We start from the raw sequence: 19,242 nt of genomic DNA on the forward strand, positions 1-19,242 counted from the left end.
GCTAAAGGATCCCATAAAACCCAAAACCCACCAGATACACCACATGCATCAATCCTATAAAAACCAACAGCATCAAAACCCCAAACCTACTGAGCCCCAGACACATTGGGACTAGGGAGTTTTATTTATTGTAAAACCAAAATAACTAGTTTATACGTAGCTACTAACAAAAGAGCATCCCTTTTCCTACTTGGGTGACCTAAACTCCTTATATTTCAAGATAAAAAGTTAATTTAAAAAACAGAAGGAGGAGGGTTAGAGGAGGAACCTGGTTCATCAGGACCAATGACAAAATACAGGTCCTCTATTATCAATGCTTCATTTAGCTTGTCATCCCTAGATGATGATGCCGAAGAAGAATCCACATCCACCATCGTCGAATCACAAAAGGCATCAACAACAACAACAAATGAACCTCTTTTAGGGATACCATGGGCTTGAACTTTGGCAGGGGTCTTAGAGGCAGAGGCAATATCCTTGGCAGAGCTTTTGCCATTATTTCAGACTATCCCCTTCTCTCTGTCAGGCAAAATCCTTGCTCTTCTACTCTCCTTAATATCCCCCATCACCACACTCAGAGGAACATCATCCATGCCCATATCATCCATCATTTTTTCCACTAAAGGAGACTCGTTTGTAATCATCTCTCCAGTCACAGGTGTCCTAATAGGACGCAACCCTGAAATAAGTAATGGAGGATCCTCCACCTAAGGTAGGACTTCCAGAGGCAAAGCCAAAGAGGACTCAGAGAGAACCAAGTCCGTATCAGAAAAAGCTTCCTCCAAATTATTACTAACGTAGGGTTCCTCAGCTAGGAGCAAAGGGTTCAAGGGAATTTCATCTGGTTCTACGACCATTATAGTTAGAGGGTCGATCAGCAAAGGGTCGAATCGTGCCGTAGTTTTCTTTGCCAGACCTTTGGCTGCTACCAAACGAAAAGGAAGGGGATACATCTTTAGCTTCCAAAGAACAACCAACAACAAATCTGACAACCTTTGATGGAAACCCAACAACGAGAGTTTATTATGAGCAAGAAGGCACAACAGAGAAACCATGATGGAAAGAGAAAACAAAAGTTGCCTTTTCAATTCCACTTCTTTCCAAAGGTAGGAAAGAAAAAAAGAATTTTTTATTTGAAGGAGATTGACCCAAAAGATAACATGCACCACATTTGTAACGCGGTCTTTGTAAAAAATCTTGGCATCATGACCAACCTTCTTGGAACTCAAACCCATAGCCATCTCATCAGAATCTGATCCAAACCTCTGCACAAAGGATTGTACACCTGATGGACTACCAACTTCCAAAAAGACATTGGTATATGGGTCATTCAAAGGACACTTAAGCAATTTTCCCGAGATTGGCGCCTTTCTAATCTCCTCACCATTACTCAAACCTACCATAGAAACAGTCCGATGACTTTTAAAAAATTTCTAGAACCCCGCCGATGATTTTGGAAACCTACCAACTGGAGTCCATAGTTTAATGATTTTGGGAGTTTCAAGATTTTGAAATTTGAATTTCCAATTATTACTCCTAGAATTACTCCACGAAAACTTACGGCTGGACTTCCCGAAAAAAGCGCCTCCGGTCGTCATCTTCATATTTTACGGCCGTAGAATCTGCCCACCCTTCTTAATCTCCACTGTAGAATCCTTAGCAGAAAGTTGCAATGATCTGGAACCAACATCATCTATAACTAAGATCTCAAATAAATCCTATGGTTTTATGGTTTTTCTGAACCCATAGGACCACACTATCCTAGTAAACCTCCAACCATAGTCCATTCTGCCTTCCTTGTGATCCAGAATCATACTTCCTACCCTGTGACCTAGAATCCAGCAGATACCCTATTTTACTAAAAAAATAACTAAAATAGCAAAATAACTTGTTTTGACCCAAATTTTCTCCAGAAGCATCACAGGAGCCCACAGAACAGACTTATCTTGAAAATTGGCAATTTCGGTCATATTTGGTTTGGACGACACTGGTAGTGCTGACCAACCCAGACTGGGCGACACCATTAGTGTCGCCCACCAATATGGGCGATGCCACCAGTGTCGACCAGGAAACACAACCCAGTTTAACCCGTCAGTTTTTTGCAAGACAACTCATTGATCAGTCCTTAACAGGAATCTGCCATTTTGGGCAGTCTTGGCTTGGGCGACACCGCCAGTGTCGCCCAACCTAAACTAACCCAAAATGGACCAACCTAGACTAACCCAAAATTGATGATTTTGGCAAGCAGCATCTTGACGGCACCATAATCTGCTCTGCATTAGAAATTTTCGCTTTTGAGCAGTCTTGACATGGGCGACACTAGGAAGGTCCCCCAGCTAGTTTGGGTCAAATTTCTTGAATTTGACCAATTTTGACTGACCGACACCACTAGTGTCACCCAGACCCGAGACCCTAGAAATGACAAATTCAGGCTGGTGATTTGCTGGTGATAGTAAGTTGCCCTTTTGAGTCGATTCCCAATTTATAAAAATGAAAATGCGTGGCTGTTTGTGGGGGTTCTTCTAAGAATTAGGTTAGAAAAGAGTTAGCTAAAAAAAACCCTAGTTCGAGACCTTTTGTAAAACCCTAGACTTAAGAAACCTAGACTTAGGAAAACCCTAGTTTTAGCCATCCATAGATCAAGAAAACCCATTCAACTAGGCCAAGGCCTGGTCAAAACCTGAAGAGAGAAAAACAAGAGAACCATTCAACCAGGCCCGAGCGACACTACCTGTTACGCCTAGATTCAGAGGTCCCAGGAAATTTGGACTTGTTGCTCTGAATCTGGGCAAAACAGGTAGTGTCGCCCGGGCCAGGGACCCCACAGCTCTGTTCCAGGAAATTTGGACATGTTGCTCACCAATTTCTGGGTCAAAATAATTTTTTAAAAAATACAAAAAATATGTTGCTTAAGATAGGTATGCTCTATTTGTGCTTTCTGATGTTATTTTAATTTTATTAATTTTGATAGAAAACATGATTTCCCTGCTTTGTCATGTTTAGTTTAACCCTACTTCATCAAAATTAAAAAAAATAATTAAAAAATAAAAAAATATTTTGAAGGTTGCTTCCACCCTCTTACCCTCTTTGAACTGTGTTCCGTTCGAACCACCCTCAACTCGGGCCACGCTCAACTAAGCACAAACTGTGCATGGTTTCACTGTTTTGACTAAGTATCTTCTTAGAGGTTGCTTACCCCTACATCTTTATTGTGTTATCGAAAGAGCTTCATCTCGAAGCACGCATCGCTTGACACGATTGGTGCCAAGCGCTAACTTCTTTTCTTTCTTGCATTGTGTGCCTGATTGCTTGTCACTTTATTTTTGCTTGCGTGCTTCTTTACATACTCTTGCACACACTTGATCGGGAATGCTCGGGAAACCAAATATTTTCGAAAACCCCCAAAATCCGCAATAACTACGTGAGGGGAACCTAGCATTAAGAGCCGAGGCAGTTGGGATTAGCGTAACTTTAATTGTGAGCGCCCCTCCGTAATCCTTTGCCTCAAAGCAACTCCACACATAGTAGGACCTAGTGAAAATCTTATAGCAGGAAGCCAGAACCTATGTGGGGACTTACTCAGCCTAGCCGTATTTCAATAGTTAGGAACCCACTCAGACCGATCCTACCCATAATTTAGGGCAAAAGTTTTCGAGTGTCGTGTTTGCTTATCTCAATTATTTAATCTTAGTTCTCAGTTCGGATCCATTTCCGGTCCAAGCAGAAACCCTCTGGGTCTAAGTCCAAGCTTGTACCCAGCCTCGCCCAGGTCCGAACCAGGTTCACACCCAGGTCCGAACCTAGGCCTCCTTTTAGTCTGAGCGAAGGGCTCGTGCCTAGCTCAACCTTGATCCAGTTCGGGTCCACACCCGATCTGATCTTTGAAACCCTCTTGGCCCAAGCCCAGACTTGCAATCAGCTCAATCCAAGTCCGAACCGAGCTCATCAACCTCAGGTCCATATGAACCAATACATACCCCAAGCTTGACTCATCAGTCTAAACTTGGGAACCCGCCAACCGGTGGGCTACCGTCATGCCGAATGCCTAGTACAAAGGCACCATGAAAATAATGCAAGATATGCTTGTAAGAATGGGCATTCAAGAAGTTTTACTCCCGAAGGCCTATGTTCATGAGACCCTCAGCGACATGGAGGACCTTCCCTTTCAATTCGTAATCCCCGAATTCCAAAACAAGTTTAACGGGAAAAGCGATTTATATACCCATGTTAACGCATACCTCCTCTCCATTCGACCTTTGTGAGATAGGTCAAATCAACTGAAGGCCATATTTTAGCAAACGTTGTCCGACGAGGCTCTGAACTGGCATCGAAGAGTGATGAGTACTCCACCACATATCACTCTAGATGAAAGGTTCAACCTATTCATTTCCCACCACCGTGGATCGATACTAAGGCCTCTATCTCTAGGCGAACTCAGCACAACAAAGCAAAACCTAGGAGAATCCTTTGAGGACTTTATCAATCGATTTCGCAAAGCCGTGATGCGGGTCATCGAATGTCCACTCACGAACCCAGCCAAAATCTCCATGACCCTAGAAAATGCTGCTCCCGAATACAGGAACGTCTTCAACCAATGTCTTATCCCCTACTCTTTCGCCTCCATGATTGAGCAAGTGGCACGTCATGAAAGGGCTAGAGGAACACCCCTCAGCACCAGGCTTGAGAATAAATCGATAACGACTCCCCAAAATAAAAACAAAAACAATAATGACAACAAGGGGAATACCTCCGATCAAGTTAATGAAATTATCATTAACGGGCCTGCTCGCTATTCAGCTGCCCAACGCAACAATCAGAACCAAAACCAAAGGGGTCTGCCTAGAGTCAACACTCAAAATAACAATCAAAGGCGAGAGGATAATTTCACTCCTCTCAAAGAACCGTTAGAAAAAATACTGCAATTACACTTGTCTAAAAACATGGTTTATCTCCCACCGCCATCCGAGCCATCATTCCAAGTCACGAACAAGAGCAAGTGGTGCAAATGGCACCAGAATCACGCACATGACACTCAAAATTGCTATCATTTGAAACGGGTCATTCAAGGGTTAATCGATAGGGGGGACATCACTATCCCACCGAAAAATTAGCCTGTTGAAGAGCCTAATTAAAAGATGAGTATCCATGCAAATCCTCTCCCCGAAATACGGTCACAACGACTGGAAAGATGGGAGCTCAAGACAATGCTAAAGGGAACATTGTCATTCACATGATCGAGCGTAGGGACGAAGAAGATGACCGGGCTCAATTCATATTTGCTTGTGGTCACTACCTCCAAGAGCCTGAAGAAGATCTATTAGATTTTCTAAAAGGAAAACCTTCTCCAGACTTCCTTGCCAACCCACCTATCTAGGATGAGGAGCTAAGCATAGAAGATTTAATTGAGTCACCTTCTGAGATGAACTTAGTTGTAGATGGTGAAGAAGCAAAAAGCTCAGATGTGACTATTCCCAAAGATTTAACACCTTCACTAGAGTCGATAGAGCTCGAACCTTTAGAAATTGTAAGGGGGTCACCTTGGCCACCTTCACAAGACTTCCTAGATGATCCACCTATGTGGGACGAGGAATTAAAAGCTGAGGACCAAATAGGGTCACCTCCTCAAGAGGAGAGAATTCTAGAGCTTAACTGGGGTAGGAGCCGGGGCACCCCCATATCAAAAAATTCATCTCATAAGGAACAAGTTCCCAACGGAACAGAAAGCCTTGCAAGGGCAACCTTATCAAACTATTCAATAGGGGCAGTCTCCTCTCATGAAGAGAGCACGACAAGGGAAATTAATGAGATTGAGCCCTTGTTTGTCAACTCCTAACATGCCATAAGGTCTTCCTATAGTAACTCAATCACTCTTCTTGCACAAGAGTCTCACCTAAGCTGGAGAAATGAGAAGGAACCTACTAAGGAGTTAACCTCCGAAAAGCAACACAAAATTTGCAATGAAAAAGATAATCGAAAAAGAGTTGGGTGATCACTCACCCCTTACAAATAACCAAATGAGGCACTCATGCCTCACACTTCAAAAGCCATTAACGCCTACTGTGTAACATAAAGTACTCCATTAATGGGAAAACCCTGATGAGCTTATCCGTCCATGCAAAAGACTGAGGGATTAGGAAACTAACAGTGACTTTTTTTGTCCCAAAATCAAGGTTCAAGTAGAGCAGTTCAAAGGAAAAGTTCGACGAAAATTCAACAACTATTGTCAAAGAGATATTGATGCCGACCTGACGCGAGGGAAATCAGAGGATAATTGACATTAGAACCTCCCTGCCACTTGGAGGAGGGAAAGATGATCGAATTCCTATATGATCTTAGGGTGATTTGCTGCAAAAAAAAAAAGGCACCTTAACTCTTCTTCTTCCTCCTTCCCCTCTTCCTTTGTCATTGTTTTCTTATTAATAAATAAATAAATCTGTTGGAATGATAATTCGAAAGGAACCTCAAGCATTGGAAAAAAGGCTACAGGGCTGAACACCCGAAAGGGGCCCCAAAGCTATAAAAAAAAAAATTTGATTGGGCTACATATCCGGAAGGAATCCCAAGCGTTGGAAAAAAGGCTTCTAGGGTGAACACCCGAAGCGATCCTGGGGCGATGAAAAAGAAGAAGATCTCTCCTTCCTCATATTCTCCAAAATCTTTTCTCTCTTAACATCTTCTCCTCCTTCTTCTTGAGTCAAAATGGTGTCAAAAGAAAAATCAACAAGCATTAGCCTGATGGAATATTGTTAAGGACCTCGATCATCTGGACTTCGAAATATGAATGGTGTTAGAACGAAATCAGAAACTCAAAGAGATTCTGATCACCCAGGGGCAGTATCATGTATTTTCAAGACTATATTTTCTTGAAACTCTAGAGAACTCTCTTTTGAATTGAAGTACAAGAGTTGAGGTTGAAAGATAAAAAAATATACTTGATGATTCCTCGTCCAGAAGATTCATGTAAGGACCCGACATGCTCATATAGGTACCACCAAAGGGGTCACAAGTAGCTAAAATGTAAGACTCACGTTTTTTTTTTTTTTTTAAAGAAAAAATCCCCAAAACAGGGTCAATAAAAAATCAAAAATAGATTTTTTTTTCTTGGGCGACACTACTTATGTCGCCCATCCAAAAAACAAAAAATTAAAAAAATATTTATTTTCTTGGCCAAAACATAAAAAAATAAATAAAAATTTCTGTCCAAAAATTAAAAAATAAAAAAATAAAATTTTTTTTAGCGACACCACCAGTGTTGCCCATCCAAAAAAATAAAAAATAAAAAAAATTTGGGTGACACCACCCATGTCACCCAGCCCAAAACACAAAAATCAAAAAATAAAACTTTTTTCCATTCAAAAAATTAAAAAAAAATTTCTCATCCAAAAAATTTAAAAAAATTTCTTGGCCATCCAAAAATTTTAAAACATTTCTTGGTCGGCACTACCGGTGTCGCCCAACCAAAACATAAAAAAAAAAAAAAAAAAAATTTCCAAGTCAAAAAATAAAAAATAAAAAAATGTTTTTTTTTTTTGGGCGACACCACCCGTGTTGCTCAGCCAAAACACAAAAAGCAAAAAATAAATTTTTTTTCTTGGGCGACACTACCCATGTTGCTCATCCAAAAAATAAAAGATCAAAAAAAAAAAATTTCTTGGGCGACATTACCTGTGTCGCCCAACCAAAACATAAAAATCAAAAAATAAATATTTTTTCTTGGGCGACACTACCCATGTCGCCCATCCAAAAATAAAAATTTCAAAAAATAAAAATGAAAAGGAATTTGTTTTTTTTTCTTTTCTTGGGCGACACCACTCGTGTCGCTTAGCCAAAAAAAAAAATTCAAAATGAAAACGCTCCTCCGTGCCACGAGCCTAAACTGCCAAGCAATTTCAAAAAAAAAAAAATCAAAAATAAAAAAGAAAATGCTCATTGTTGGCATAAGCCTAAACTGCCAACCAAAATCCAACCTAGAAAATGTCAAACTCGTATGACGTAAATGAGTCGAGACAGGAAAACATCAAACTCGTGTGGCGTAAAAGAGTCGAAATAGGAAAACGTCTAACCCCTTATGACGTTAAAGGTCAGGTGTATTCAGAAAACGTCTAACCCCGTATGACGTAAAAGGTCGGTATATTCAAAAAATGTTTAGCCTCGTATGACGTAAAAGATCGGGTGTATTAAAAAAACATCTAACCCCGTATGACGTAAAAAGTCGTGGGTATTCAGAAAATGTCTAGCCCCGTATGATATAAAAGGCCGGGTGTATTCGTCTAGCCCCATATGACGTAAAAGGTCGAGTGTGTTGTCCATCGCTGCATGACGTTAAACTTCTTAGAGGGCTCTATGGTTGCAGGAGCTAAAAACTTTTAACTAAAATTTATTTTTCAAAATATTTTTCTCATTCCAAAAAGCTTCACTATATGTCTTGTGTTTTCAAAAACTTTAATTTCTTTGTTAAAATCGTGACCTGTCCAAGTTCTAGGTTCTATTTCAAATCTCCCTCTACTTTCAAAATTTCTAAGATGTCTTTTGAACTTGGACACCCGTATATAATGATCACCGTGTTGCCGCCTCATCTATCTGTTCAGGATTGACTTGGCCTAACCTTTCCCTAAAAAGGTGAAACCTATAGAAGACCTTAAGAAACCCTAAGGAAATCAAAGAAAATTTTAGTTTTAAGAAATTTGAAATTGTAAAACCCTTGAAGTTAAGTTGCATGGCCAGAAAATCCAACTCGAGTTTCAAGCTTGTGTAACTCACCGACATTTCATGCCAAAAACCTTAAGATGAAAATGCCCTAGGTAGATGAACTCAAGAGCGCAATGACTTAGAGGGATTAGTTGGCGCGCCCTCTGACCACGTAACGTCAGGATGAAATTTATAATTTCTGCATTATTTTGTCGTTCACCTGCCCATCGAAGGACAGGGAATGCCACCGTCTTTGTTGCTTACCTGCCCCTCGAAGGACAGGGAACGCCAAAGTGTCTGCTTATTTGTCACTCACCTGTCCTTCGAAGGACAGGAAGTGCCAAAGAGAAGCAACTGTAGACACCCCATTTTAAAACTGGCAAATTCTATAGTTTTCCTGAACCCATAGTACCACACTATCCTAGTAAACCCCCAACCATAGTCCATTCTGCCTATCCTGTGATCCAGAACCATACTGCCTACCCTGTGACCTATGATCAAACAGATACCCTGTTTTACCAAAAAAATCACTAAAAATAGCAAAATAACTTGTTTTGACCCAAATTTTCTCAAGAAGAATCACAAGAGCCTCTAGAACAGACCTGTCTTGAAAATTGGCAATTTCGGTCATATTTGGTGGGGGTGACACTGGTAGTGCCACCCAATCAAGACTGGGCAACACCACTAGTGTGGACGACGCCACAACTGTCGTCCGGGTGACACCACTGGGGTCGCCCAACCCAATTTGAGCAGAAATCATCAGTTTTTGGCAGGACAACTCATTGATCAGTCCTGAACAAGAATCTGCCATTTTGGGCAGTTCTGCCTTGGGCGACACTGGTAGTGTCACCAAGCCTAGACTGACCCAAAATAAACTATTTTTGGTAGGCAGCATCTTCACTGCACCAGAATCTGCTCTGCATCATAAATTTCTGTTTTTGAGCAGTCTTGACATGGGCGACACTGGCCGGAAAAGGCAATTTCTAGATGCCAAAGGTCCCCCAACTATTTTGGGTCAAATTTCCTGAATTTGACCAATTTTGGCCTAGCGATGCCACTGGTGTCGCCCAGACCCGAGACCCCATAAATATCAGGCTGGTGATTTGCTAGTGATAGTAAGTTGCCCTTTTGAGTCGATTCTCAATCTATAAAAATGAAAATTTGCGGCTGTTTGTGGGGGCTTTTCTAAGAATTAGGTCAGAAAAGAGTTAGCTCAAAAAAAAAACCCTAGTTTGAGACCTTTTGTAAAACCCTAGACCTAAGAAACCTAGACCTAGGAAAACCTTAGTTTCTGCCATCCTTAGATCAAGAAAACCCATTCAACCAGGCCAAGGCCTGGTCAAAACCTGAAGAGAAAAAAACAAGAGGATACCGGTTCTGATACGGGCCAGGCCTTGAAGCCTCGGGAGTTCCGAGCCATCTGGCCCGGTCTGGTATATTTCTTTCACTCTTCCTTGTTTCTTCTTTTTATTGCATTTTAATTAGGAATAGTTAGTTTATTTCTTTTTATTCAGTGTTTCATATTTCGGATCATGCTGGCGCTACCACTAAGAGCAGGTATGCTTGTCTCTGAGCAAATCTGGCCTCAGATCAGAATTCGATTTTCCCCGCTTTCTCTATCTTCTTTTAAAATCAGTTTGTGGTGTTCAGATCCGAGAGATCTTCGTCTGAAGATCTCTCTGATTTTGCACTATAAACAAATGCATAAATGGATATTCCTTAGGATTGACAAACCGAAATATTTCCCAACCTTAACATGCACAAATTGACATATAGGACTCAAAAATTAGTCCCAGTGCAAATCCTAATAGACCCCAAGCCACCCAACCACCTTTTTAATAATAACCAAATTCCAGGCAGATAGAGGGAGACCCCACAATTTTAACCAAACTGACTCTATTTGTAAAAAAAGATGCATGATCTGAAGGCTTTCAATGATATAACAAAAGTAGGTTTCTTCTGACTCTACAGAATCTAAAAGAAAGGGTTTTCCTTACCTCCTCTTTCGAACGTAGTTTTAAAACTACTTTGTTGGCATCGATAGTGTTAACATCAAGACAGTGAGACAAATTCCAAACCCTCTAGGCCCAGTCAGATAAGCCAAAAAAAGCAGCAACAGGAGGCAAGAAAGAACCTGACACAAAAAATTCTGATTTGATATCTAGATGCTCCCAAGCTACTCGATCCACCGCAACCAAAAGAGGGCTTGAATCCAATATCCCGCCATTCTTACCGCCTAGCACACATACCTCCCTCCCATCGAGAGCTTTACTCCGGTCCTTGAAAATAGGTTTTGAGATGAAATATTTAGTCTGAGTGATATTTTTATTTGAGATAAAATACCCTTGAAAACAAATAGCATCAAACTGTTGGACGATCATGTGTTTAGCAATTTGAAGGCAATTTTTTATGTTAATTCTTGATTGGATCTTAAAATTTTAAATCTAAAAAATCTTCCTTAAGGGGTCTTTCACTCGAGAGAAGAAATTTACGGTGCGTTCTTAAAATACCACTCCGCCAATATTCTTTATTCTTAGAATAATTTTATCAATTATTCAACATGTCATTCATTTATAAAAAACACACCTAAAATAAATATCATTTCACGTGATTTTTTAAAATAAAATACCACTATGCCAATATTCTTTATTATTAGATTCAATATTTCATTCATTTATAAAAAACACACCTAAAATAAATATCATTGCACGTGATTTTTTAAAATAAATCATAAAAGAAAGTAAGATATTCTCTAATGTTTAATTAGAATGATACAGAGAAGATTAGCATGGCCCTTGCGCAAGGATGACATGCACAAATCGAGAAATGGTCCAAATTTTCCATTTAAAAAAAAAAAGATATTATTTAATGTTTTCAAAAACGGATAGGTGGAATCATCCACCTCAATCCCGGTTTGGATCGACAATCTAGATTCTTCTCAAATGTCTGGATCAGTCATCCAAATAAATTAAAAAAAAAATAAATAAAATTAAAATTAAAATAGACGTTTATAGATTAGGGATTTAGGGGACCACAAAAAATAGTAGATAAACTTATAGAAAAAAGGAAAAAAATGAACAAGGGGGTTTCACGGGGGGATCAGGAGAGGATCCGTAGTATTCCTAAGTCGGTTCTGTCCTAACTGATTCTATATCTAGATCGACAACCCAATCCAGATAGGAAATATATGGGTTTTAAAATATTGATATTCTTGTCCCTTGTAATTTTCCATAAATTGATCTTATTTTACAAGAGAAAGAAAGAGAGATTTAACGGAGTAGAGAGAGAGAGAGGGTGGGCAGTTAGGCTAATTACTTGAAAATGCTGGACTGTGCCTACACTCCCCGAAAGTTTTGTCTCTCCACCCCCTAAATGGATTCCATCTCCTCTCTTTCACCTTTATTTTCTTCTCTCTTCTTCCACATTGGAATTGCAGAGACTCAAACTGTATATTGGAATTGCAGAGAGAGAGAGAATGGGTAGAGGGAAGATTGAGATAAAGAGGATAGAGAGCTCGACAAACAGGCAGGTGACCTTCACCAAGAGGAGAACTGGGATTCTGAAGAAAGCAAGGGAGATCTCCGTTCTCTGCGATGCCAAGGTCTCTCTCGTCCTCTTTTCGAGCACCGGCAAAATGTTTGAATACTGCACCCCTTCTACCTCGTGAGCTCTCTCTCTCTCTTGTTCTTCTTTGTATTCTATTTCTTCTGAGTTTCTTCCATCTTCGACTCTCTCTTCGTCTACTGATCGGAATGGTCTCTATCTCTTGTATTTTCTTTTCCGTTTCTTTTAGTTTCTGGTTCTCTATCTTTCTCTCTCTCTATCTCTTGTTGATTTACTCATACCGTTTTGAGCTTGAAGGCTAAAGGATATGTTAGGAGAATACCAGAGGACCTCCGGAAATAAGCTATGGGATGCCCAGCATGAGGTTGCACCTCCTATCTCTCTCTCTTACTATCAAAATGCAAAAAAAGAATATCAAAATGAAGTTGTTTTATTGACCATGGTCCCTTTTCAATTTAAACGAAACTACGAATAATCTTCAAAAAAATCATTTTTTTAATGGATCCCATATAAATCCGTAATTCATTTTTTTTCAAAAAAAACTTCTTCCAGATAATTTTATTTCTTCATTGACTTAATATTATTATATTTTCGTTTTAAAAAAAACTACATTTTACAGTGGGAGAAAATTAAAAATCTTTATTTAGCAAATAATTATTATAGAAATACGGGCTTGACAATAAATATATTTTTAAATATAATTTGATCCTAATTTTTAGAATATATAATCTTTTACATGGAGTCCATGAATATGAAAAATAACTAGAAATAATAATTATATTAAGAAAACATTTAGACAGTTAGTTACAATTGTTTTTAGATGATGGATGCTTTATACCTCTGGACCGGATATTATAGAAATGCGATCCAACCAGTATAAAGCAGTTGTTCTTTCGGAAACTAGAAATACTTTTTGACTGCCAAATTGTGGTGTTATAGCACTTGAGCGCAGAGGTCGGTATGATGAAGAAAGAGAATGAAAACATGAGGGTTCAGTTAAGGTAACGTTTGATTTCTCTCTCTGAAGTTCAAATGCTCCTCTCCCCTTAAACATTAATAAATTCTCAAAACAACTTTCTCTTGGATTTTCCATTGATTTTCGAATCCGGAGGTTCAGGCACTTGATGGGTGAGGATCTGAACTCCTTAACGGCCGGTGAACTCAATAGGCTCGAAGACTCTTTGGAAGTGGGTATTGCTAGCGTTCGTGCTAAGCAGGCAAGTTCTCGTTTCTTTTTCTTCTTTTTTGTCACTTAATTCTTATGGAAGCAAGGCTAGTCTGCCATTTTCAATGCCCTGTTGCGTATTTGAAGCGTGTTGAAACGTATTTCACTCTAAACTCACTGCTTATTTTTCAATTTTAACTGTCTCAACAGATGGAACATATTCATAGCAGGACCCAGTTGCTAAAGAGCAATGTAAGATACCTCCCTCCCCCCTTCTCTCTCTGTGAAAAGCTTTGAATTTTGAATTGATCCACCATTCTGCATAACCAACCATTTGGGGCCACAGAAACAAATCCTCGAAGAACAAAACAAGCAATTGCAGTACATTATGGTACTAATCTCTTTCAATTTTAAAATTTTGATTCTAGAGTTCCTAGTGTTTCATTAAGGTTTTATGAGGATTCTGTCTGAACTTGTTTTCTCACTCTCAAAATCAGCATCAAGTTGATGGCAACATCACAGAATTGGAACAAAGTTATCACCATTTGCAGGCAGAAAGGGATTTTGCTGCACAAGGTCCTGGAGCATTTCGTGTACAACCCATCCAACCAAATCTACAGCAGAACAAATGAGTTGTGCTATTGACCCCCAAAAAAACACAAATAAACTATGCTCACAATGGTATTTAACATTTTATTTGGATTTGAGTTCCACTGTATTATTATTACTCAAGGACAGAGTTAATGCCTTTAACTCTTGTTGATCTACAGGAAAAAATATGTAAATGACGATTGGTTTGGTTTTTGTTGTGTTTTTTACTTTTTCTGTAACTTTTTGCATTGGAAATGTGATAATTGTGCTTAATCTGGTTAATCTAACATGTATGCTAGGAGTGCATAGTGGGAATCTTAGTTTCTTGAAACTGCTGCTTCAAAATATGTTATACCGTGTTATTTGTCAAAAAAATAAATAAATAAATGGTATACTGTGTTATGTGTTGCTTTTTCCTTTAAACAAAAGAAAAGTACAACTTAAGTGACACACTTTTAGTTCCATATCGGTGAGTGAAAAGGGTGTGGTTTGCATAAGGTTGCAGCCCACCTCCAAATTTTGTTATAGGATGTAATTTTGATGTCGAAAATCTTTAGAATGGCCTCATAATCTATTTTTCTATTTAATTATAAAATTTTAAACTCAAAAGGTAGTTTAAATTAAGCAGATATATAAACGTATAAAAATCTTAAACACGGTCCAAATAATGTGTTGCTAGATGAAATATTTTTGGGACTTAAAATATTCTTTTTATTTTTTTTTCATATCCATAGATCTCAATGTTGAGATTATCAATTAGATAATTTTCCAATGTGAAAAATCAAAACAGCCTTTTTGGATCGATTTTTGAAGTGCACCTTAATTCTATGATATAAGCAGTCAACCTTATATATACTTCTTCAAATAGGAGTCATGTTTAAATAGAGGAATCCACTTTTATGTTTATGACATATTTGTTTCCGTGAATCGTCCCTTGCATGTGTGATCGCGCTTAAGAGGCATTTTGCACTTCCATCAATGCATGAGACACCGTAGCCAATACACGGGTGCAGTCTTGCTAGTCTATTCCAGTGTTCGAAAGATCGGCTAAGTTGGCTTGGGCCCGAGTTGTCTCAAATTCGAGGTCCAACTCGAGAATCTTAAAAAAAAAAAAAAAAGTTAATTAATTAATTTTTTTTATAAAAAAAAATAAAAAGAAATATATGTGTAACATATTTATTTGTATTTTCTATCATTTTGACAAAGATTGAAAAGTATTTTGGCAATGAATACTTATTTTTATATTTTCTCATCTTTTTTGAAAAAAATTAAAAATATCTTCAATCATAAACTCATTTTTTAAAAAGATTGTCTACAGTGGAACCATTTATCTTTGTTACAAGGAAGTCACAATTGCTGCTAGCCATTAAATGTCAAAGGGATAGTTTGGAGTGTGTCACAAAGTTTGAGAAATTTTTTTAGAACTTTGAATTTAATCAATAACACACTTCAAAAATAGTTAAAATCAAGTAGATCTTTAAACATATGAAAATCTTAAAAATGGACAGTCTAGACTGTGTATTGCAAGATGCACTACTTCTGAGACTCAAAATCTCTTTTTTTTCATATTCATACATCTCAATATCACGATGATCAATTAGAGGTTTTTTCAACATTACAACAACCTTTTCCGATGAATTTTTAGGTGCATCTGTGATTCTACATTTTAAGGCACCTAATATAAACTTTTTTCATATCTATATTCTATTTTTTGCTACTTTTTTAACTACAATTAGTTGTGTTTTGTTAAATTTTATTTTGAATTTGTTTATTTTATTTTTTAATAGTTCTCAATTGCTACAGTACTTCATGTGAGTACTCAGCTGGGGCATGGCCAAGTAGTCAGCCCAAGTAGACTTTTCGAACATTGTTCTATTCGAATCTTGATTGGAGTCCAATCGACTAAATATGGATTACATTGCAGCCACTCTGGACTATGATACGGACCATACTGCAAACACTGACCATGGTGTCTTGAAAGTGGCCTGCGGTCTTCCCAGCGCATATCGATGTGTGTTAGTCTTCATTAGGTGCTTGTAATTCCGGTGAGGTTTGTACCAGGCACCTTCGTTATACTACAAAACAGAACTAAGTCTCTCAAGTGATTTTCTCTCTCCTCTTTTTGGGTTTTCACTCTTCCTTCTATATTCTCTCTCTAAAAAATAAGGACCCCAATATATCCCATAGACCATCGTGAAATTTAGTATATAACCTTCATCAAGCGGTTCGAGGGATTTAATGTTAACACGTATGGTCATAAGGCTTAGCATGACTTTGCCTACAATTGTGGGCTGGGAGGCTTACAATTGAATCCTATATTGATCACATCCAACGTTCACATGCCCTTGTGAATATTGGATGAATGTCCTTAAGATCAAGGAAGACTTTTTCTCAGACACCCGTAGGAAAGATAACTGTTAAGCCTTTTTTTTTTCTTTACAAAATAGGAAGCCAGAGAGAGGAAGAACCCAGCAAGAAAGATATACGAGTTTCATTTGTAAACACAAAACTCATCTGCTCTCCCTCAAAAGGCCAAGAAAAATCAGGGCTCTGCGATCACCAGCCTCACGGCATTTTCTTTGATCTCGGGCTGGTATCATACGCATTCCATCAATTTCCATTTTCACTGGTATCAGAGCGTGGTTGTTATAGTGATCTTGGTGCTGTTGTAATTTTCTCAATCTCAATCCAGCTTTTCTTTATTATCCCGTGTGCCTCAGCCGTGCGTTCCTTCCTTGATCTTTTATTTATTTATTTATCTATTATTATCCCTTTTGGAAGGTTACTACATAAGGGCATCATCAAATTTTACTCTCTTATCGTCTCTGTTTTAGGAAAGTCCCACTGTGTTTACAATACTGTAAACCTCTATTGGCAATATTGCAATGAATTTCTATACATAGTACAGAATGTTATTGTTGTTCTTTTTTTTCTTTTTCGCTTTTTGCTATTTTTGGACTTTATACTCAAAATATCTTGCATTATGATAAGCACGTAAAAGTCACTTGTTATTTTACTTAGAATACTTGCATTCTGATAAGCACGTAAAGTGAATTATTGTTTTTTATATACTTTATACTCATAGAAGTAAATAAGGGCTCACTAATATCTTGCTAGCATGTAAGAAAAATAGGGATCCATATATATCTAGTTGGTAACAAACTAATATCTAGTTGGTAACGAAATATTTTTTTTAAGATATTGCATGCAGCAATATTTTTTAAGATATTGCGATATTGCATGCAGCCATATTTTAAAATATTGAGTACAGTCGTATTTAAGATATTGCTTATGATTACCGATAGATATAAAACGATAGGCAGCACCCATACTTTTTAAAACTAAGGAAGTTGAAAATATTTTTGATGGGCCCAGCCTCAAGTATTAATTGTGTGCAAGTCATTGCAACCACAACATTAAATCACACATATATTGCATCTCTATTAAATATTTAATGGTGGATTATCTGTTATAAAGATATAGTCACTTTGTACATATATCACATCTCTAAATACATATTTTGCTATTTTGTTGCCTTATATATTGTTGGTATTTCTATTAAATAAAAATAAAAATAAAAATAAAAAGAAAAGGGAGAGACGAAAATTATAGAAGACTTATTCTTTACTTCTTCTTTTTTTGTATTGCTGATATTTGAATGCAATTAATGCATTTACTGCCTTGGTGTCATATAGAAATTGATATTTGATATTTGCTCTTTTATTATCAAGACTCAGACACCGTGATATTGCTCTTGCACCCCAAATAAATAACATAAGCGGGAAATTTTATATTGTCTTCGATAATTGTAGTACTTATTTATAGATTGAGAGATTACCTATTTCAATTTTTTTTAAGACATCACTTAATAACTGATATTATTTTATGAAATAATTGCAGCTCCCTCTGTACAAGTATTGACCAAATATTAAATTTTTGGTGCCTTGTTTAGCTTCTTTAAAACTTAGAAAGAATCAATTTGCTCACACAAAACTTAGCAAATTGACAATAGATTTGTAATGGCTGAACTTTCCCAAGTTGAAAAATTGAATGGAAATTATTTGGGGATATAGAAGAGGAAGATGGAATATCTTCTCATCCAAGATAGAATAATATATGTACTAAAAGAAGATCCACCAAAAGTTGGTGATAAACCAACTGAAGAAGAAAGAAAAATGCTAGAAAAATTTTTAGAATATGACCTCATAGCAAAAACATCTATATAACTTTTATGCAAGATGACCTTATTAAGGTTTTCGAGCATCATGAAATATCTAAGAAAATGCTAGAGGCAATAAAAACTAAATATGACTCAACCTTTGAAACACCCCTCCAATTGTTATTAGAACAATATAATTTATTTAAGATGAAGGAGTGTAACAATGTAGTGGAACATGTTAACAAGATGCTCGTTATGGCTAAGGACTTAGCCATTGTTGGGAATAAAATCCCCGAGCGTATGCAAGTTTCCACTATCTTAAATTGTCCTCCACCTTCATGGGGGATGGTAACAATTGCACTTAAGTTGAATGCAAAATCTCTTACATTAGGGGACATACCTATGCAACTAGCCTTAGAGTAAAAGCACATGAACAAAGATAAAGGAGTGAACTCATATTTGCTCAAGGATCTCCAAAATTAGCCAACACAAGTCTGATAACCATAAATTTCAAGGGAAGTTTAACAAGATGAACAATAGGTTAAAAAACAAATGAACTATGCCCTACAACAAATAAACTAAACATGGACTGCCAAAATGCTTTTTATGTGGTCAGTTAGGTCACTTCAAAAACCGTTGTCCACAAAATAGAAACTCACAAAATCCAAAGAATAGTGGGAATAGAAACAAGAAGAGTGAAGTTGTTTGTGTGGTTTATGAGTGCCTGCTGATAGACCACGACATCAAACGATGGTGGGTGGACTCAAAAGCTAATCAACACATTGCAAGCTCAAAAGGCCTCTTCAATGACTTTAAAAAAATAAAAGCCAAGGAGAAGCGCATCTATATGGGGAACAATACCTATTCCGATATATTAGGTGTAGAAACTTGTAGGTTGCATGTGGCGACAATCGATCTTGTATTAACTTATGTATATTTTGTCTCTTGTAAGAGACGAAATATTGTATCTATTTGCTTGCTTATAAGAATGGCTTTGAAGTCCATTTCCGATCATTGAAAGTATCAATTGGAAAGCGTAGACAAATTTATGCTTGGGGACACTTAGTTGATGACC

The 19,242-nt window shown here is 37.7% G+C and overlaps 1 protein-coding gene and 1 non-coding gene across 2 annotated transcripts; both read left to right on the forward strand.

The window, feature by feature from the left end:
- Window positions 1-11,423: 11,423 nt before the first annotated feature.
- Window positions 11,424-11,529, forward strand: LOC148781777 (U6 spliceosomal RNA). The gene has a single exon (XR_016058720.1). It is a non-coding gene; the product is annotated as a U6 spliceosomal RNA (small nuclear RNA).
- Window positions 11,530-11,942: 413 nt separating this feature from the next.
- LOC18429933 (agamous-like MADS-box protein MADS9) lies at window positions 11,943-14,290 on the forward strand. The gene is made up of 7 exons (XM_006840101.4): window positions 11,943-12,351; window positions 12,550-12,616; window positions 13,192-13,253; window positions 13,370-13,469; window positions 13,628-13,669; window positions 13,764-13,808; window positions 13,915-14,290. The coding sequence occupies exons 1-7, from the start codon at window positions 12,164-12,166 to the stop codon at window positions 14,047-14,049; spliced, it is 639 nt and encodes a 212-aa protein (XP_006840164.2). The 5' UTR covers window positions 11,943-12,163; the 3' UTR covers window positions 14,050-14,290.
- Window positions 14,291-19,242: the final 4,952 nt, after the last annotated feature.

Source organism: Amborella trichopoda, chromosome 6 (genome assembly GCF_054954075.1).
Source record: "Amborella trichopoda isolate Santa Cruz 75 chromosome 6, AtrichopodaSantaCruz75HAP2 v2.0, whole genome shotgun sequence".
Lineage (NCBI taxonomy): Eukaryota > Viridiplantae > Streptophyta > Magnoliopsida > Amborellales > Amborellaceae > Amborella > Amborella trichopoda.

Excerpts from the sequence above, each read along its gene's own strand:
- LOC18429933 (XM_006840101.4), top strand. The coding sequence starts at position 12,164 with ATGGGTAGAGGGAAGATTGAGATAAAGAGGATAGAGAGCTCGACAAAC. Across the intron at positions 13,254-13,369 it reads AACATGAGGGTTCAGTTAAG|GCACTTGATGGGTGAGGATC; the intron begins GTAACGTTTGAT and ends CCGGAGGTTCAG. Across the intron at positions 13,809-13,914 it reads AGCAATTGCAGTACATTATG|CATCAAGTTGATGGCAACAT; the intron begins GTACTAATCTCT and ends TCTCAAAATCAG.